General features: G+C 47.6%; 1 protein-coding gene across 1 annotated transcript in view; it reads right to left on the minus strand.

The window, feature by feature from the left end:
• The window catches only part of GPC3 (glypican 3), a 115,641-nt gene that overhangs the window by 23,715 nt on the left and 69,789 nt on the right, over positions 1-22,137 (minus strand). Inside the window, exons 6-7 of the mRNA XM_042825192.1 lie at positions 17,522-17,642; positions 175-331 (exon numbers count right to left, since the gene is read on the minus strand). Coding sequence (XP_042681126.1) covers positions 175-331; positions 17,522-17,642 — 278 coding nt within the window. The remainder of the gene's footprint in view (positions 1-174; positions 332-17,521; positions 17,643-22,137) is intronic.

Here is a 22,137-nt window from a genome sequence, read left to right on the forward strand (position 1 = left end):
CCTTTAAATTCCTAAGAGTAGGCAGCAGGGGATGAGCTGTACCTACAGCTCAGCAAGGCTGAACGCACCCCTGTAAGCCCACCTGGAGCAGGAAGCTGAGCAGACCCAAGAGTTGTCATCCAGACCTACTGACCCCAGAGGAACAGCCACCCCCAGAACCACTGTCCCCATTACCTGCTAAGAACCGGAGCTGGTTCCTCACTCGCAGCTCTCCATCTCCAGAGCCTCTGCCACAGTCATCTTCATCATCACAGTCTCCACTCCCCTCTTCCTCCTCCTCTGGGGTTTTGCCTGTAGCTTTTCGGTGGGGCAGAGCCGTCCCTTTGAGCAGCTGGAAGACAGGATGCATCGCGATCACTGAACAGCTCCCACCACCCTCCCTACTTCTTCATCTCCTGCTTGCAGGAGTGAGTGACAGGGCTCCATGGAACCACATCAGTAGGCTAGGTTGGATATCTGGAATATTTCTTCACAAAAGAGTGGCGATGCATTGGCACAGGCTGCCCAGGGAGGTGGTAGAGTCACTGTCCTTGGAGGTGTTCAAGAAATGTGCAGATGTAGCACTGAGGGACATAGTTAGTGGGCATGGTGGTGGTGGGGTGAGTTGGACTTGGTGATCCTAGAGGTCTCTTCCAACCTGAATGATTCCATGTGACCCTGGCGCATGCCTCATGCCAAAGCACAGAAGGGCTCTGGTTCATTCATGGGCAAACATGCACACAAAACGGAACACACAGGAGAAGGGAATAAAACCACACTGAGAAACTCCATGCCTTGGCTTCTCCCTGAGCGAAGGACATCTGCCAGCCATCAAAGCCCACAGGTCAGCAGCAGAATGCACTTCCAGAGCTGAGCCAGATGAGCCCTGTGTGGTGGCAAAGCCCCCCCGGGAAGTCAGACACAGAAGCAGTGGCACAGCTGAGCCTTGTCCAGTGGTCAAAGGCAAGCTGAGCTCAGCCCCAGGCTTGGTTGCTGCTGCACCACTGCAAGTCTTTGTGCTGCCAGTTCAACACAAAGTGATCTGTTGGAAAGCACCATGGAGCTGCTCTCAGGGATTATGGTCCATCTGAGGAGTAACATGTGGGACAAGAAATGACAAATCCCTCTGGCACTGCTTTGGGAAACCAGGACAGCTCAGTATGCTGCAAATCCCACAGCAGAGTGCCCTCATCCCAGCATCACCCTGCTTGGGGGAGGCAGTGATGGGAACACCCAGAAGATGCTCACAGAGATGAGCTTCTAAAGTGCTGGATTAAGGCAGGATTTGACTTCCCCAGGTAAAGCAATGCAGTGAAAGAACCCATAATCCACACCAAGCAACTCCAACATTTCCAAGCAAAAACAAAATCAACAAAAAACAGCTCCAGAGCTTTAAAGACCTAACTGCTTCTGAAAGGTTACACATCACTGAGCAGGGGTTGGATACCTGCACTGATGGTCAGGGTTGCTCTCAGCCACAGGTGGGAGCTCTCAGCACCATCCGTGCAGAGAGGCAGGATGAAACACATATTTAAGACATTGCCTTCCTCTTCCCACTGTCTTTCCCTATTTTGCTCTTGCTGAAAGAACCCAGTTATTTCATCACCAACCCAGCTTCCCTTTGAAAAAGTGTGAGTCAGCCCATTAATATAGGCTAAAAATTTCTGTCACTACCACTACACCATTAAAAGCCTCTCAAATTTAATCTCTGCTTTAAAAAAAAATAATAATAATAAAGGATAAGTAACAGAGAAGATATTGCAAAACGGGAGCCTTCTGCTTACTTCAGGGCTTTAGCTGGTTCCAGCTATTGCAGCAACATGCGTGTCTTTCAAGGCATTTTTTAATATCTGGAATCTAGGTTATATTTTTAAACTATTAAGCAAGTCTTAGAAAACAGTTCCTAAAATATTTAGCTGCTGAAGTTTATACAGCCTTGGAGGAATGCTTTCAGCATCTGGCTCTCTGTCCACAGCAGTGTCCACATACCTTATTGTTTATATTAGAGCAGCACAGTGTAATGAAAAACAAATGGCTCCAAGTGAGACCACTCCAGCTCCCTGCTGCACCCTGTGGGGAGCTGCACCATGGCACAGCTCTGCTTCACAGGTCCATGCTGAGCATCATCCAAGGGTGACAAAGGGACATGGCAAGGATGAGGGTTTTCTCTTATATATGTGTCCCCAAATGTTAGCCTTGTACTCCTGAATCAGAGAGCATGGCACCACGGCAGTGCTAGCAGGTGAAGTGCAGCTCAGCTCCTCAAAACACAGAGATGCGTTTTCGTGGCCATCAGCATGCTTTGGCTCAGACCGCCCAAGCTCCCAAATCCAGAGTCTTATTTTATTTAGATGTTTGCAGGCCTTTCCCAGAACACTGTGTGACCACAAAAAGAAAAAAATGATATACATATATACACCAGTACAGAGCTGGGCGTAGCATGGGGCAGACCTCACACAAACCAAACACGGCGGCTCAGCCCTTATCGCTCCTTGCATTTCTCCCCTCCAACGTCAGCCCACAGTGCTTAGGAAATGTTTGTAGAAGTCATGCTCAGAGGCACAGCATACACTTGTTCTTGCTGCACGCAGACCTGATGGTTCTCACGTTGTGGGACCAAGGAGCACCATGGCTCATTCAGACACATGCCAGGAACAGACAACATCCGTGGAGTCTTGCAATGCTGTAAATAGAGACTTCAGCAACAAATAAGAACACCATAAATATAGACTTTGTCAACGACACAGCTAATAGCATAGCTCAGATCGGAGCATGTCAGCTGAAAAATACAGTGAACATGCCCCACATAATTTAGAACTCACTGCCCCAGTACACCGCCATTGCAGGATGCTCCCATTGCAGCTGAAGCATGAAGCACACCAGCAGGAACCTCACCATGCACCTCAGCAGCATAAATTCCATTACCCAGAAAGAGGCATAAGGAGCTTTCTGGCAGAGAGAATTAAGTTTTGGAATATTTTCAGATTTAATAAGCTCAGCAGGGGCGGGAAAATAGCAGAATTTTTCAGTTGTTTTCATACATTAAAATCACTCTCATATTACTATTTTTTTCTTGGCATGCTATAAATTAGCAGCTTAATTTCTCAACCTTTATAGCCACAATGAAATGGGAACTTCCCAAGAAACAACACATGGGCCTCAGCATAGCCAAGCACTTGCTGACCATAGCGTCTGATTGGCACAGTGATGCTTGTGGGCATCAGGATAGCCTCAGCCTTGCAAACCTGCCTGGGCATCAGCTCACTCATACAGCAACATGTTGTACTGAGGGACATGATTTACCAGGAAATGTTGATGATGGGTGGACAGTTGGACTGGATGATCTTGGAGGTCATTTCCAACCTTGGTGATTCTGTGATTCAAAGGTCACTGACATAGTATGAAGCACAAAAAAGTCCTACCAGAAGAGCAGGGCCAGCAATGCCTCCTACCACGTCCTTCCCTGCTAGCACAGATAGGAAACCTAGTGATGGGTGGGAATCCCAAAGTACAATCTTGGGCATTCAGATAGAGAGCACTGCTGGGCACCATGGCTTCAGCTGGCACAACATTGTGGCCTCACTGAACCATTGCACAGCCACCAGCACGGTCTGTGTGCTTTATGAAGTTATATTCAGAGCACTGAACATAGCTTCTCCATCCTTAAATAGCAAACAGAGCTGACTGTTACCCTGACATTACAGTTAATTCATGTCCTGTGGTGTACAGACTACGCTAAGAGACAGAAAATACATAGTCTGGTGATCACTAAAGTAGTATGTGAAGCAAGATAGCTTCATCTTAATCACAATTCACTCAGCTGCAGGAGTTTACAATCATATCTGCTCTTCTCTGCTAAACCATAATGGCAAAAATACTCTGTAATGTACCCAGTGTAAACCAGAGTGCTAATTGTGGGAGCCCGTGCACATGCACATGTCTCAGAGGTGTCTGTGGGGCACCCATCTCCCATCTGCACCGTAACCATGGGAAGAAGCACATGGGCCACATCCCACACTCCCAACTACAAGATCCACCAGCTCAAACATGCATCAGATTTGTGTCCAGTCTCATTGCTTTCACATCCTACCCTCACTCCAGACACATGGGCATTGGCACGAGGGATGGTGCAATGCCCCAGCTGGTTTCCACATAAATATTTGTTCCTGTTTGTCCTGTGCTCTCCCCTCCCCAAAAAAGAAACAACAATAACAAAAAAAAACACAAGCAAGATCGGAAGAGCGTGCTGAGCATTTCTGCAAGGAAATCTCCCCAGGGCATCCCAGTGTGATTTATACCATTATTCATAACCACGCAGTGACCAGACACAAACAGATGCAGCAATGTGGGGTAATGACTCAGCTGGAGTTGGACGGGCGACCGCATGTTGAAATCTTTGTAACTCCTTGTTCTTAACAACCACTTCACTCAGAGCTCCCCGTCCCACCAGCCCCCTGAGCCACCTGGCCTTGTTTTTCCAATTTTAACCTAAACAAGGAAGGCTACAACATACTTTTTATCATTAATCTCCCGTCTCCGAGAAGAAATCAGCGTTGTGTTCCTTGGACTGCAGTTCAACAGTCATTTTCTCATTTTGGAAACTATGCTCGCTGTATTGCAAATATCAATTTGAGCAACACCAAAATTGTGTCCACAAATTCAGATGAAATATCGGCCGTGTGATACAAGCACTGTGCTCCTCTAGGGCAGAAATCATCCCTTTCAGCAGACTTCAAAAATATGCAAAGCAAAGAGAACAGCCAAACAGATTATTAAGGAGAATAGAAGACTTTTAGAAAAACATTTAATTCCTTCATGAGTTTAGGGGAGAAGTCTGATTGATATTTGTAATCTTTTGGTGGACAGAGCTGTCATTTAATTTAGCTTGCATGACTGAAAGAATTTAATAAAAGTGTTCCACTGAGTTTTGCTGAAATTCTTTGCATGTTTTTAGTAAGCCTCTGGAATACGATCAAACCTAAAAAGCTGGAGAGGACGGAGACTGATCTCGTAGCTAAAATAATATTCAGAATTGCAATATACATTTAGTAATCAAGCGTTCACATCCAAAGAGCTCTACTGCAGGAACTCTCTGGTGCTCAGCCACACAACACTGCACACCACGAACCAAACCCAGCACGGCCAACCAACCTCTGGCTCTGCCAGGAACCTTCCAGCCACTCTGCTCAAGGGCTGCGCACAGAACATTGGATGCCATCCTTCTAGAGGTTTGGTAAGGAGCTCAGAGGAGCAAAGCTGTTCTTTCTCCTCCTTTTCAGACACCCAACACAAAGGCCACCACACATTCCACCCAACTCTTACAAGTCCCAGCAGGTCAGGTTTTCCTATTTTAAATTCCAGCCTGCTGAAAACATTGTCTAAGGGGAGAAAAATAGACCTTGTAGCCAATCCTGACCTTTAAATTCACAACACTGACTAATTTATGGGTGGCTTTTAAATCAGGGCAGCATCATGGGAAACGTGCAGATTTTCACACGATACTGTTCCCTGTTAACAGCTCATTACAATGCACAGAAGTATATTCCCATTATGAAATACAGCTGGAGTTGTTTTGCTTACGAAGGTCATTATCTGATCACCAGCAAGAACCAAGGCAAGGAACCCATTTTAAAAGCCTGAAGTTGTGGACTATTTGAAAACTCATGTGTTTTGAATTTGGTGGCCTGATCATACACAAGCATGCTATGAGGAGAATCAATTCTCTCCACTTCCTTTGCTTATTAGCCCTAGAAATAGCATGGAAAAAATCATCTTTTATTAGCAAATACTTCCTTCATTATTTAACCAGCCCTCATCATGGGATTCAGTGATGTCCTCCTCGCCACCTTCCCATCTCCCAGCTCCATTCCTTTTCATCTTCTCTGTGGGCAGAAGGCCCTGGCGACACAGAAGCAAGCACAAGCCAGAACTCAATGCAACATCAACAGCATCAATTTTACTTGCTTCTTTCTGAGCTCTTGAGAGCTTTTTCTGTTTTGGGCAGCAACAAAATGCAACGTGCATTACAGAGATACCCAACGTTCCCTGGCACTGAGTACCAATTGCCATTACAAATAAGGGAATTTAAAATCTTAAGAATACGTGTGAACAGCAGGATCTGTCTTGTAAGAGTGAGGGTGTGTGCATGCATGCACGGATATCACTGCCCTGCTGACTGCATCAATCCCAGACAGAAGGGCCCAGCCCCACTGTGGCCACATGGAGACCCAGTTGGATAGATATTGGCCATGCAGACGTGGCAGAGGAGAAACCTGTTCCTAATTGTATTCCTGTTTCAAGCTCAGCACAGCAAGGAGCAATTGCTAATCGAACGTTAATAAGGGGAAGTAGGCTTTGGACCTGGAAAAGTCATTTTCAGTGCTTAGAAAAACAATGAGTTAGGCACGTCAGCTGTTTTATCAGCTGCTCAAAAAGCAAATTCTGCACGTCCCCACGCTGCCTGCTTCAAACCATTTCGTATTTGCACACTGCTGAAGCCATCTCAGCAGACCAAGCCCCAAGCAGCACAACAGGCCAAGGAAGGCTCGTTCTATATTGTGCTCTTTGGCCAAAAAAAACAGAAGTGTTTTACTCTATTTCCCTCAAAATGCTGTTTCTTGGAATAAGAGAAACCCCTACTGTGCCCACCTTGTGCCACTGGCATAGCAGAGTCCCCTGTACTGCCTGCACACACCCCAAGGAGATGAGATGCTCTCAGCTGCCATAAAGCAGTTTTTCTGGTCACTCTTGGTAGCCTGAAAAAGGCAGTGACAGCAGTGAGTTACTGGCCAAAGGGCGGCCCTATGTTATGGATCATCAGCTTAACTCCAGATTAGCTATCAAATCTGACAACATCCCTATGGGTAAAGCAAGACAGATAAAGACCCCTAAATGTTGGCAGTAATTTAAATGAGTCCACACTGGACAGTAAATCTCTGTTGGCAACAGAAAGGGCTGTGAAGCCACTATGAATCACTGCAGTTTGGTGACTGCTGGCTGATGTCTGGGGGCAAGATGCACCCATGGACATGGAGGTTAAACCCTACTGGCACCAGGATGGGCAGAGGGACCGGCTCCTGTCTGCTTTCCCTAGTACAGAAAGTGTCACTTCCCTGACCCAAACAAATGTTCATTCATCACAGGGCACATAGGAAAAAGATTACTTGGGCTTTACGATCATTCACCTTGCTGGCAGTTCCTTCCCCTTCCACCCCACAGCTATTTACGGCTTGTTTTTGTGCAGCAATAGGAAGGAGCAGAACAGTGAGGTGCTGAGCAGGGTCCAACACTGCCCAGTCCTGCGGCCACATCAGTGCCACTGCTGCAGAAATGCTGCTCATCTCTTTGGAGATGAGAAGAAGCAGCTCCATCTCCTTTGCACTTCTTTGCAAATTACCACTGGTACTTCACCATCCTTTCATACGCACCTCTGCCCACCTCCATTAAGCACAGGTCTCCTTCAGACTCCAAAATCAATCATTAACTCCAACATGCTGTTGCATCAGGGAGGTAATGTTTCAGCACCTTCCAGGAGTCTGTCTGGATCTTTTCCTGCGAGGACTGGGCTCCTACAAGCTACCAAGACTCTAAAACTAAAGTAGAAACAATTTTTTGTGCAAAAACTCCATTGCAGCTCTTCTTAACTTCTTCTAGCTGACCTGCATCATTTCCTCAGTCTCTGCCCCAGGGCACATAGCTGCTCGAGATTTGGTGTCACTTAAGCCAAAGCACCTCGTGCCCCATTGTGGATTTGGTGAGGGCTTTTGGTGCTCAACCCAGGAGCCATTTGTCTTTCATCTCTTTTCCCCTCTGCTCGGCATCCCTAGACAGGAAGACATGGACCCATTTCTCTCCATGCCAAGCAGCCACCCCTCAGGGAGTTGGCAGCTGAGCAAAGGAGAGGTGTGGGAACTTACGTGGGCCAGGACCTATCACTATTATCCATATTTTCCATATTTTGTTTGGTTGTGTTTGAGCACAGCCCTGCTGTGCCATTCAAAAGGCATTCAGGAAAGCATAAAGCACACATCACCAGAAGATAAAACATCAGACAACAAGAAGCAACAAGGAGTTGCACTTGACAATCCTTATGGGTCCTTTCCAACTCAGGATATTCTATGATACCAGCAGTATGGTAGCATAGAGAGATACGATTCTAAAGGCAGGAGCACAAGGAACAAGAGAACAAGCAGAGATGGAGCTACCAACCACCTTATCCCCATCCTTTCATTCTGGCAGAGATGGACAGAGGGAAAGTGTCCTCAGCCTGTGGATGTTTGGGTCAGAATGCTATACTCTGCTTAGGGGATCGGTACTAAAAGCACAAGGCAGATGCACATGCCTAGCTTAAGAGCATGGTGCTTTTGCCTCTCAACCATGCACACATCACGGCAACATGATACCACACCACAGCACCTGGAAGGACAGGCAGGTGCTGTGCCACCAGCACACCTGTAGCCCTGTTAGAAATGTTTTTGTAGGGGTCTCCACTGCCCTCTCTCACCCACCAGCCCAACCCACAGTGACAGGGCTGGGAGATTTCCTTTTGGCTCGGTCTCCAGCACACGTGGCCACTCACCAGCTGTCAGCAATGTCTGTCAGGGCCGCCTCTGAGCAAACAGCTCATCCTTGGCACCAGGTAGGAAGCGGCAAGCCTGGAGCTGTGCCGGAAGGATTTATCTCCCCTATTTTCCTTCTGCCACTCTGCAAACAAATCTCTGTCCCCAGCAGCATCCCTTCCTCCTTAGGAGCTCCCAGCAGAGAGGGACTCCCCAGATTTCATATTTCTGTACACAGTGCTGACCTGCTGCCAGAACATTCACCCCTAACCCCACAGTGCCACCCTGAGGGTGCCACTGCCCACAAGGCATTGCTCTTTTTAGCCTCACTTTCACATTTGTTTTGTCCCAAGCCCAGAAAATAACTTCAGATAGTCCCCTGTGAGTCTCACAGAGTTGTACAACCGCCCCATGAGGCAGTTACCTACTCTCTGATGAGACAACCCCAACGCAAGGTTAATTACAGAGCTGTTGATCTCAGCAGAGATTTAATCCCTGCAAGAGGAGGAAGGCTTCATAGCAAACATCCCCAAATTCATCAGCAATGGAAGAGAGAGCAGCCAGTCTGCCCATCCCAGAGTGCACGGGAGCAGGTGGTGCCTGGCTGAGCACCTGGGAGCTGTGGGCTCCCTCCAGCAGCACCATTCCATCCCCCAGCCCCACGTGGAAGCAGAACAGGGACACGGTGCTGGCACTGCTGGGGAAGGCGCCCAGCTGGAGCGGGGAGCCCGGGGCCCCCAGCACTGCTGCCACAAGTATTTATGCACTTCACATTAAACAGGCATTCAACTGAGACAAACCAGACCAAAAGTAATCCCGGGAATGGGGTCTTTCCAGCCTCCGTGGTCCCTAATTAATGGCTGATGGCTGGGCTGGCTTCTGGGCAAGGTCATTCCTCTCCTCTGCACCCAGAGCACGACTGCTGCTTGCTAAAAGCCGAAGAGGAGAAAACCTAATTTTGAGGACACAGCTTATCAAGTGTCAAGACTGCCTCCTAGGATCAGCCTACAAATAAGATGAGGTCTAACCTGAACACTGCTGAAACACCAGGGTGCAAATCATCACCATTATTATCTAGCAAAAACACAGCCCGCCAGGCTGAGCATCTAGGGAGTTGCCTTGGGGTGGTTCTCCCCCCCACAGACACACGGCCACCAGCTGTCACAGCTCACCAGTTAAATTAGGTCCAACTCTGGTCACTTTATATCCTCCCCCGGAGAGACCCAACACTGGCAGAGGAAGCCTTGATACTCACCTCCCCAAATCTCACCCTCCACATTTAAGAGTGATGCGCTGCCCAAAAAGGTCAACTCGCTCCTTCCACGCTCACAGGCAGGAGGCACTCTTTGGGTCCTGCCAAGAATACAAAGTCATTTCCTGCCCATCGTGACAGACCTTGGGTACAAGACAGCCACCTGCAGCCAGCTGTCCCCAGTTCCTCCCACTGACAGTGCTCCACCAGGCAGCATCTCCTTACATGTGTCCCCAGGAAGAACAGCCAGGCACATTTTCTTCCTTTAAATATAGTTTCCTCACAATACAGCCAGCCAAGGCCATAAGCAATAAATATTGCTGCAATCCAACCTCCTGTGTTTGCTCTTAAGTTTTATGTGCTGCAAAGGCCATCCTTTGTAATACACGGTACAACAGCAAGAGCACTAAAATATCACCTGGCCTTTGCAGTTAGTTACATGTCAAAAGCAAGCTAAGAAGTTTAACGAGCATCAGCAGCGTTAACTGACAGAGCCCTCCTGAGAGTGAGGGTTACTTACAGGTGTACTGATACACACAGGTTACAGCAACCCCATTGAGGAAGGGAATGCAGTGCCAGCACCAGGCCTGCCTAATTACCAGCAGCTGCTTCATCAGCAGGTGCAACAAAAGGAGCAAGATGACAAATTATTCATCACTTAAAGCATATAAAACATCATTCACTTTCTGACAGCAGCATGATTGGCTCTCAGGGCTGTGCAGCGGCCAGTTGCACAGGGGGCACAGCATGGGGAGTGCAAGGTGTGCTGCACCACAAACACCTCATGTACAGTCCAGGGCAGCTCCCAGCAAAGCCTCCTGAAGCCTGGGGCAGGAGGACCCCAGATCCAACATTGCTGCTCTTTCCTCCCTTCCTGTTGCTACAAAGTTGTGCTCCATCAAGTTGAAATGAAAAGCACCATTCTTGTTGCAAATCTTTTGCTAAAGAACAAAAGCAATCAGATTTGCTCTGTAGCCAAGGAGACCAGGGGTGACCAGCTCAGGAAGAGGAAGATTAGCTCCCATGACCTCAGTCTGGACCACATTTTAAACTCCTGCTGTTAAGCCAAATTTTGGGGAGAAATACCCCAAATGAGAACCATACCAGAGAAGCTCTTTAGCAGAATCAGGAATGCTGCTGTCCTATGCATGGGGCACAGGGGAGACACCCACCTTGGACCCACCTACTGATCCTATTTCCCAGCCTGAACCACATCACATGGTGATACTCAATACAATTAACAATGCACACAATAACATTAACTGAGAATTAATTTCTTATCAACAGATCCACTGCATCTTGCTGCACAACAATTCCTCCAGGTTTGTTTCCTCCACAACAGGATAAACCCCAGTGCTGGTACAGGATATCTGGTGTTTGTCTTACAGCACTGCTGTGCATCAGCTGCTTGTTTTGGACACAAAAGAAAATGAATCCTTTCTCAAAGGTATTTTTTCCCAACTGATTTCCACCACATTGTTTGGAGGACACACACCAGGCACCTGCCTCTTTGCACGGTCCCCCCGGGGCTGAAGCCACAAGGGCAAAGTTGAATCCCTCTTCTTGCATAAGACTGCAGCAACCAGGGAATTTCAGGGAAGGAGAGCAATAAAATGCTATTTTTGTTACGTAAACACTCTGAACAACAAAGTGGTGTGGAAGAAACCCAAAACCCTGACCCAAGCTCAGCCGCCTCAACTTCCTGGTCCTGCTAAGAAAAGCTAGGAGCAGAGTCACCGCATGGGAAGTGTTGGCTTGGTCACTGCCAAGCTGCACAGTCGTCTGACACTGGTAGGAGGTGGAATACTGCTGATGACCACTAGATAGAGAAGTGGCACTAGCAGAAAGAAGGTGCAGCTGAGGCTTTCCCTTTTCAGACATTTCCTCCAAAAATCGGCCTTCTGCATAGTGACAGGATTTCTGCCATCACCTCTAATAAAAGCAATGGGTCAGTGACAGACAGCAGCCAGGAGATGCTCAGCACCACCAAGTCCCAGTGTCACCAAACACTGCCAGAAACACGGCTATTTACCTCCCTTTCCTTACTTGAAATGGGAAATACCTCACATTCCTCAGCATATTTAACTGCTGCAAGAAGCGAAAGCGTGGGGCTCAACGGAGTTACACTTCTCCATGTCATGCAAGACCACATGCAAAACCAGCAAGGAAGTTCAGCAGACGCAGCCCAGATTACACGTTAGCCAGTACCCATCTGTTTAAAACCACCCGCACAAACACACCAAGCTCAATTAATCTCAGGCTGTTCAGGAAAAGCCACTGAGGGTGACCTGCGGGTACAGCGTTCCCACAGCTGTGCCGATAACGCGGGGATGTTTGCAGATACACCCTAACACATGATAGCTGGCGTGCTGAAAGCAAGGAGGGGAAGAATGGTTTTGGATTTAAAACGCCACCAAACAGTGAGATACGATCCAATATAATTATGTTCTGCCTCCAGAGGGTCACTCTTCCCCTGATTTACAAAATCCTCTACTTGCTGCTTCCATAGAGAGCATTTACAGTGGTGTGTTAACAAGAATGGAGGCACAGCTCAAGAGGACAGCATTGTTGCTCCTTAAATACCAGGCCTAGACTTGGTGGAGCTATGCAGTATTTTGTGCAGTAAAGGAGGACTTAGCTGATCCACTCCAAAATGCATTTATCATTAAAATAAAAATCTTCTGTCGTCTTGTTTAACGGCCTTAGTAAAAAATAATTGCAACGTCTGGTTGCTTTCAACAACATGTGGTTTTAATATTTTAATTGTTACAAACTGTTTAATAATGTTGAACAAAAGGCGTGTCCAAGCAATTATTGTGTTTATTAACTTTTCTTTTGAGAACTTGATAAATTGTATTACACACATACAGCACTTCAGATATTGCAGCGTTACCTTATTTTGTTTAAAAGTGGAAAGTTAGCCAAAAGTGACTAGTTTTGGTGCAGGCTAAATAGTGTATTTTCAGTAGATGAGCATTGTGCATCACTTCATCCAGCAATCTGGGAGTCCGTGCGTTCTTCTAATCATTACACTGTTTCATCTAGCCAGGGAATTGAAAGAGGGTGGGAGCAATGAAGCTCACCGAGCCTGGCAGGACATGGTAAGCCATGGTTCTGCTGAATGTGAAGGAGAAATAGAGCCTTGAATGCTCATCGCTCTACCACCACGCACCCGATGGACCTCCCCACTTGGAGCCACAGGGACAGCGTCCACAGGGCCATTCCCAAGCCCCCAACACCTCCCTGGAGAACAGCCATCACCATGCCCCATACACAGCCCATGTGTGGGTCTCCCCACGCGGGGGCCTGATCTGACCCTCTGCCACCCCCATCCCCATCCCTTGGACGTACCACGCTGTTCCCAGGCTTATTTTGTTTACTTTTGATTCAATCAAGTTGTGGCCTTTTGGCCTCCTTCCAAATTAACTTCTAGATGACCTTTGCCGTGCCCTCTCCCAGCAGCCAGGCCTCCGAGAAACAGGCCATTAAACCCACAAACAAATATCAGATATATTGGTTGATCAAACCAGCTTCAAACACAGCTATTTAACCTCTGGCACATGCTTTTGCAAACTAAGTATATTTCGTCTTCAGCCATTCACCCCTCTTGGCTTACTTTTCTTTTTACCTTCCCCTCCATCTAGAGCTCCGTGCTTTACAGCCTCATAAAACTTGGAAATGTTGCTCTCATCCTCCCTTAAAGCCCACGAAGAGCAGCGCAGGGTCTGTTCACACGGCTCCCACTGCAGGACTGAGCCATAGATGTGAAGAGGCAGCAAGATCCTGCCCAGCCGTAACGCTCCCTGAAACCCTGTGCTCCCCTTATTTCCAAGGCAATAAATCAAAGTTGGTTTCTCAGGGGCTGTGAAAACACGCTGCCTGGATTCCGATCCCCAAAGGGTTTTGTTTTTTTTTTTTCAAGGGCTTATGTGGTAGTTAGATTTCTGGCTAGAGAATTTGCAATATGATAAAAACACAGTCCCTATATGGGGCAATAAATTACAGATTGTTTGATGTGGAAACCAAAGAACTGTCAGACTCTAGTATATTTGAAATATTCTAAATGAGCCCTTAACTCCAGTGTCTGGAAATGTACAATATGTTTCCAAGCCCTTCAGTCTTGAAAAGGCACATCTCTCTCACTTAATTTTCCTTTTATGGATTTTATTCTTCATTTTTAGTGAATTTCTTTCCCCCCTTCTCTTCTAAAACTGTGCTTTTCCTCCTAGAGATGGTCCTATGATAAACAATAGGATTCACCTAAGCATAGAAGAGATCAGAAAAAGGCAGAAGCTTAAAATGTGGGAGATGCTGCTCTGCCCCAGACTTCGTATGGGATGTTACTGCTCCATCTGCCCACCCGCACAACAGGAACAGCCTCTGCCCCAGCTCATCATGCTGTTTTGCAGGTAACTGAAAGCTGAAGTCTTGCTCCCATCTATCAGCCCGTCCCCATGGTGGGGAGAAAATTGAGCAAACAGAGGAAATAACTCATTTGCACACTGCTTTTCACTTAGGAATGCTACTAAGTCACAAAAAATAGAGCAAGACCTCGTGCTGACAATGAATAACCTTTCCACTTCAATATATTCTCACGTGTGGGATGAGCGAAAACCCTTCTAGACAGAAACAGACCCCATTCACTCTGGGAAATAAAAGTTAGGAACTGCTTCCAACTCATTTTCCTGAAGGTGACCCTTGGCCTCCCAGCTGAGATAACAATGCTAATATTTATGGATGGGCCATTCGTGCCTCTGGGCACAGAGCAAAAATAACTCAAATCACAACTTGGTAGACCTCTAACAGAACTGAAGAGAAATCCTCACATCCAACACAGCCATAATAAACCATCTCGCCCACCAACGTGTGAAAAAAAATAGCACCACCCACAACCTCACATTCAAACCGAACAGAAATGGTCTGGAGTTACAACGGGATGAGTGGGCATCTAGTGTGACTCATCCAGAAGGAACCGACCTGAGGCTACACACTGCTCAGATGGCCAGCCTTCATTCGCTCATTCACGTTAGCATGATAAAAGGTGCTCAGACCACACTAATGCAAGCTGGCAAGCTTGTTGACTTCCTTTTCTCTCCAGGCTCGCTTTATTGCGCTCTTTCCAGTCTCTGTGCATTTGGTTCTGGTGCACGAACAACACTCATTCCAAATTGGAGAAGTCTGAAGAGAACTGCTGCTGTCTGCCTGCACTTAACCAGATTCAGTTTGAGGAGATGTGAGCTAACGATTTCCTCAAGCAACACGTTCACCAAACAAGTTCACCCAACTTCAGTTGGTGCCCCGCTGAAAAAACACGCGTTATTTCAACGATGTGAGCAGCCTGAAGTTAACAAGAGCTACAACAACTGGCATGGCTGCTGTGTCCACCTGTATGGACTCAGGACCTGAACCTCCAGCACAACAGATGAGGAGGATTCCATAATATATCTGCAGTCACATGGGAATCCAGGTTAGAGCTCTGAGCACTGCGAACGCTCTTTTCTCTTAAGGGCTCTGGATATTTGAAAAACCTCAGAAACCACAGCCCATCGTGTTGGGTCAATGCATCGTTTCTCAGCCCTCCCCACCCTGGGAGCCCACACTGCTTCCCAGATCCGGAGCCAACACCTGAAAAACAACTGTAATTCATCCAGAGCTGCTCCTTCCACATTTCCTACTTCTTTGGTTTTCAAGATGTGTTCCAGATGTGAAGGAGATCACAAAACTTCTGTAGGCCAAGAAAATAAGTGTGGTGGTGAGCTCTGACACCCAAAATCCCAAACTTAAGTAACATCCACAGCATGATCCTTATGGTTCCCTTCCAACTCAAATTCTATGATTCCATGATTCTATGATACTTTACCAGCTTATAAGTCACTTACCATCAATCCTCAGTACCAATAGCTATGATCATAAACAATTTTCACAAATCACTCTCCATTTTCTCCCTATTTCATTCTCGCTCTCAAACACAACTTTCCAAAGGGATTGATTTCTTCCAACTCTTACAATTCCTGCTGCTCAAAGCAAAACAATTCATCCACTCCTCACAACACCACAACTTTCCAGCCTGATACTACAAGCAAACAAGAGAAAGTCCCATAAGAGCCCAGGAGCTGCCCATGTTCACCCACTTACCCCTGTTTTTCTTAGGACAGGGCTGCACACAGCTGTACCCAGCCAAGCTGTGTTTACCCAGGGTCTCTCGTTCCACAAATCTCAGCTCCTTGGCAGCCTGAACTGCTCAGCAAAGACCTAACTTGACCTAATCTGGCAGCCAGCATTTCACAACTACTTTATGTCAGCAGTTTCAAGTACACTAATAACCATGTTTTGTTCGGTGCGACTTTCTCACTGCGAACGGCAAAATATCATTATCACCTGCAGGTTGAAGCCTGCCCTCTACCCCATTTAATAGGGAGCTGATTATGCTATTTTCACCTCCCCCCCCTTCCCTTAATAATTACGTGCTGTTGGCAGATGGCACAGCTCCACACACGAAGGCAGCATGGCTGCATTGCCACCACCGTGTGCCGGGACCCCAAGCACCCCATTCCCAGACAGTGGCTAACGAGGCGTGCTGCCATCGCAGGGATCTGAGCATGAGCTGCTGTCACAACAGTCCCTGATGGCTGTGGGAGCAGGAAAGCAGAGGTTAGCAGAAAAGTCACTACGCCAGCAACTTCAGGCAGCTCAGCCCTCTCAGCCCACCGGCCCCCGGTGCTGCTGGGCTGAACCCCAGGAAGCTGCCGCTGCCAAAAGCATCATGCCAGGGCCATCGTGGGCAATGTCCTCACCAGGAAAACTCTCCTGGGGGAGAGTGGGAAGCTCAGCTGTGTTGGAAGACAGCATTCCTACCCGAGTGTTTGCCTGGCTGTTCCCAGAGAGCATAGAGGTCCAACCTGTCAGCCTGTAGGGTCCCCTCTGAGAGTGATACAGTGACACAGGCTGCAGAGCCAGACCCCCGTCTAGCGAGTATGGTGAAGGCAGGGCTGGCTCCAGGCAATGCTGTAGGAGAGCTTTGGGAAGCTAAACTCTCTCCCCAAAGCACTATGGAGAAGGAAATTTCCTCTGCAGAGCTCTCGCCCTTCACCACCTGAACACAGAGCAGAGCTTCCCCCTAACCCTTTGGCAGCAGTGGAGCTTGTTCACAGACTTCACCTAGGCTGGCACAATGGGTAGAGACAAGATACTGCTTGTCTCTCTGCAATGACACTAGGTCTGAGACCGTGGGAAGGAAGCTCCCAGCATGGCAGAAAGGATCTCACTCAGCTCTGCCACATCCCCATTTAATGGCCACTTGTCCCTGCAGTGACGAGGAAAGGACTTCCAAGGACATACAGCAAAGAAGCAAGTGATCCTCTCTGTCTGCAAAGCAAAAGGGAACTTCAAACAGAGTTGACTTTGAGCACGAGCCACATGACCAGTACCATATGCTCAGGGACACCACAGCAGCACCATCTCACACTGTGTCAGGGATGAACACCCAGCAGAGGTGCGGCACAGGGACGCAACCAGCACCTTGGCACAGACTGAACCCAAATGCTCCTATTTAGCCCAAGGGCTTGAAGGAGCATCTGCCACACATGCTGGCAACAAGTGGGGCCGAGGTGGCACCAGCTCTGCACCCAAAGCTGCCCACGGTTGTTTGGCTGAGCCCAAAGACAGTGTAGGGGAAGTCATACTGATTTGGAAACCGCCCACAGCCATCCCTGCTGGCAAGACTGCAACAAACCTGGTTGATGTGTTTCAGCTTGTCAATGATCTGGCTGATCACTGGCTCAGGACCTTTCATCTTCCCCTCGTGGTTTCCAGGCTGAGCTTTTGCTCCGTTCCTTGGGATTTGGGGACTGTACCTGCAGGAGTGAGAACAAAGAAGACTGTGATCCAATGGGCTAACACAGAAAAGATCCTCAGAGATCAATACAAACAAAACTAAGTACCAGTCCCTTCAAAAATGGAGAGAATAAAACAGTTAATAATGACACAGAAAAGGCAGAAGTTTCCCATAAATATCTGCTCTGCCTTTGCAAAGAAACAAGACGATGTACTTACATCTTTTGAGGACAATGAACTCCTTTCCAGTCCATTAGTAACCAAGGAAGACATTAAACAATATACAACGGGGATAAATATTATCACATAACTTGCACCCAAGAGTCCTAAGAGAGCTGGCTGAGAAATTCTGGCTTGCTCATGTTTGTTTAAAATAAGTCTTGGCAGACCACAGAGACTCCAGTACAAGAGTGGTAGTGTGCCCACAGCCAAAAAAAATGAGTGGGATGACCCAGTTAGCTGCAAGCTGATTAGCATAACATCAACCCCTTGCAAAATAATGACTATCGCTGATGTGTGATTTCAATAATAAAGAATTAAAACATCAGAATATAATTAATGCTGTCAACATCGCTAATGGAAAATAGGTGTTGTCAAACAAAACTGATTTCAGTCTTTGATGAGATCCAGCCTTGGGGATCAAAGTAACTGCTTAGGCAGAACGTAACCTGACTTGGTGCAGTGCTGGGCTCCGCACCACACAATATCCTGCATTTACATGAGCATAATGCATGCCAGTAAAGCACACATGAAGCAGATTGAGAGCAGCTGTGAGACCCACAGGTGCAGCCTCCCCTGGCAGGTTGCAGGGATGCTCTGCAGAGCAGCATGGCCAAGCCAGCTCTCAGCTTTTTCATCAGCAATTAGCAAATAAATTGAAATCACAGGAATCAGAGCATGCCTTTCTTTGGAGAAAAGCACTCCAGGTGCTAGAGTAACAGCTTGTGACACTTGGAACATGAGGCAAGCATACCTGCACTGACCTCAGCCTGGGCGCCTGGAGCTCAGTAAGAGGCCAGGACCACTCACTGCAGCACACTGGTGCTTTACTAAGCTGTGGGTTGTTTGCATTCCCTGCAGCCCCAGTTACAGGCCCCAGCACTGTACAAACACAAAACAAGCCCTCATCTCCTAGAGCTGACAGCCCAAGCACACGCTGCCAGAACCCAGCGCAGCCTACGAAAGCAAGATTGCCAAGATAACACCAAGCACAGTATGTCTGTTTTCCTGGTGCTGTGGGTAAACCTGAGGAGTGTTTCTATGCCTCATCTCCTGTGTGTTGCATCCCTACCCAGCTTCCAACCACTGTGGTGGTATCTGCCAGCTCCTATGCCATGTGCACGCATTGGTACTTCACCCCGCACTGCCAGGGAAATAATGTGCAGTGATTTGAATGAGGGGATGGAAATGGAAGGAATGGATGGGACCAGCTCTGGGAGGGTGCTCTGCTTGGGCAAGAAAGCAGAAGGACATGGATTATCATCTGTAACAGCTGTTGGGGTACACAGAGGGTTTTGGAGATGCACAAGAGGTCGTCTACACTTAAACTCCAAATTAGCAGTATGAGAGTAAGACTTAGACATCCAGGGATGTGAAGTCAACTCTGGATTTACACTGGTGGAGGAAGAATGAGTCCCCAGCATGTAGAGTCACTGAGTTGTTTGAGTTGGAAGGAACCCTTAAAGGCCACCTAGTCCAACTCCCTTGCAATGAACAGAGACACCCACAGCTCCATCAGGTATTCAGAGCCCCATCCCCAGACCTTGGGTGTCTCCAGGGATGAAGCACCACCCTGGGCAACCTGTGCCAGTGCCTTGCTGCCTTTATTGGAAAAAAACTTCTAATATCTAATCTAAACCTCCTCTCTTTCAGTTTGAAATCGTTTCCTCTTGTCCTATCACAACAGACCCTGCTGAAGAGTCTGTCCCCTGCCTTCTTACAGCCCCTTTAAATACTGACAACTGCTACTGGGTCTCCCCAACAAACTCTCTTATCCAGGCTGAAATATTCACATCATTTAAAAACGCAGTGCTTAAGTTGATTTCCACACCAACCAAAGCTTTTTCCAAGCAGGAGTTACCCATACACGAGCACCCAGCATCCCCATCAGCATCCCGCTGCACCAAGCGCCCCCCTCACACCGGAGCAAGCACCAAGTACACATACACCCAAGACATAATAGCTGTCAGCTCAGGAAGGCATTTCCCCACTCAGTCAGAGGTTTCTTCCGGGCTGAGAGCTCACAGCCCCCGGCCAAAAGCCAGCTGGGACCGCGTGCTCTGAGCTCCATCTCGTGGGAAGCCAGCGCTGCAGCAAGCGCAGAGCAGCCCTGCAGAAGTGCATTTAACCCCCTGCAGGGGAACAAAACACTGGAAGCAGCGAACCACTCAACCTGCTCCTTATTCGTCTCAGAGTCGCTTCGTGCCACTGTGCCAACCTGAGGAACGCGTCTGGCAGCTGAACACAATCGTCCGTGCTGCACAGGGCTGTCACAGTGCCAAAGGAATTACCGTTTTTCACATCGCTGTGAACTGAATTTAGAAACACTTCAAAGTGGAAAAATCTCCTGTGGTTTAAGCGATTTAACTAGCTGGATAAATCTCCCACAGGTTTTAGTAAGAGCAGAACTGAGCCGCCGTTTGGTGCATACCTGAATTATTACAATCTCTCTCCTAAGAAGCTTTACACAAAGAAACTCAATAGCTTGGTTTTGAGTGGGTGAAAGCCCTTCTGAAATTCAGGCAGCATTGCCAGAAAGGATTTCTCTACCCACATGAGGTCATATATATAAGGGAAGAAGGCAGCTACAGCAAGGTACCAAGCTTGCAGGAGGAGTGCAGGCTGCTATGCATTAATGCTTGCAGGATGCTGCCAGACCAAGGGTTAAGGACTCTGAGATGCAGTTTCAATGAGACAAGCATTCCTGAAATGCCACAAAGGGCAGCTAGCATCTCTCTCTGCAGCCTGGTCCAAGCAGTCAGGCCCCCAAGGACCTTAATGGGACAAGGAGATGCCTTTGGAGACCCCACAGAGCTGGAGGATGAGGGGCTCCTAGCACATAGCTCCTCTGTGTGCCGAGTAGGCTCACTTCCTCCATGGTTCCCCAGCCACAGTTAAGGAAAAAAAGAGATTTGAGCTATCCTGAGCCACTTCAAACATGTGCCAAAAGCACAGCCCCTTCTGCTTATGAATCTCCATCAACCCCATTGTACGCCTCTACCATGGGGACAACAACACCGGAGAGCAAACACACAGTAGGTAAAGTCCACCCAATGGTTATGGGAGCTGAAGGGATATCAGTGTTGCAATACGAGCATGGTTTGGCTTCCACTTCATAAGCAAAGCTCAAAGTACTCTGTTCTTTGATGTGCCTCCATGTTGGTCAGCAGCAGCTCCTTGTCCAGGCTCCCTGGGGATGGGCTCTTGCTGGGGTCACAGTACTCTCCAAAGACAAATGTCATGTTGCTCTTGCTAAAACAGTTAAGTTGCTAAAAACAACTTAAAAGACAACCACCTGATGAAAACATTGATGAGCTCAAGTCTTCTGTAGGGATAACACAGCTAAAGACCCTTTGTTCTCCTTTTCATCCACAAGACAAAAGTGCCAAAGGCTGAAGTCACATTAAGGGATTTCCTCTTTTCCTCACCACCATCCACAAATGTCTCCTGTGAATGTTTGGTCATTCCAGCCTAAACGCAGTTCTATCTTGGCTTTCATTTCAGAGCAAGGTAGACAAGATGACAAATGCAATTTAAATTTATGGCAATAAAAGTAATATGTGCGTTCATCCTTCCTGGCCATGCTAGGATTAGAGATGAGTTACTGCAAAGCCTGACACATGATTTAGAGAAAGTAATCTTCTAAGCCAAAGAATTACACCTTCTAGAAAAAGCTTTTTGTTGTTGGTGGTGGTGGTTTGTTTTTTTTTTTTAATCCAAGTAACACTTTATGCTTGCCTTCTACTCACACAGTACTGACTCAGATGCAACTGAACAATTTACAAGCAAGTATCTTTTGCAGGCTCTTCCTCTACTAGATCAGCGCAACACAGACTGCTACAAAACAGTTCAGTGGCCAAGTCTTGCCTCTTTGGAGGGCAGGAGTCCTTAAGAGGGCAAATACCAGAAGTCGCAGCCAATTTACACCACCAGTAGCTCTGAGCAAGTTTCTTCAAAAGCAACCAGAAGGATACAGCGCTCTCAGCAGGGAGCACTCAGACCTAAATCAGAGAGACATCTTCTGGTGGATTTCCAAATTCCACCTTCCTCCCAGCCCAGTCTCACTGCCATGTGAACCCTCTGAGGTTTTGCTGCAATATTTCCCTGCCAAAGAGCAACGCTGCCTCTTCCAACCTACTCCATACGCTGCACTGCAGGCGGTGAGCATGCTGCAAATATTAGCTTTTATTAAAAGTTGAAGTCGCAGGTATGAACAGCAAACACTGCATTATTCACTGCCAAACAACGGGAGTTTGAAGCATAAAAGGACAGCCTGAATCCTCCCTCCATTCTTAC

The sequence above is a fragment of the Centrocercus urophasianus genome, unplaced genomic scaffold (assembly GCF_019232065.1).
Source record: "Centrocercus urophasianus isolate 14NV4802_14NV808 unplaced genomic scaffold, USGS_Curo_1.0 seq_24, whole genome shotgun sequence".
NCBI classification, from domain to species: Eukaryota; Metazoa; Chordata; class Aves; order Galliformes; family Phasianidae; genus Centrocercus; species Centrocercus urophasianus.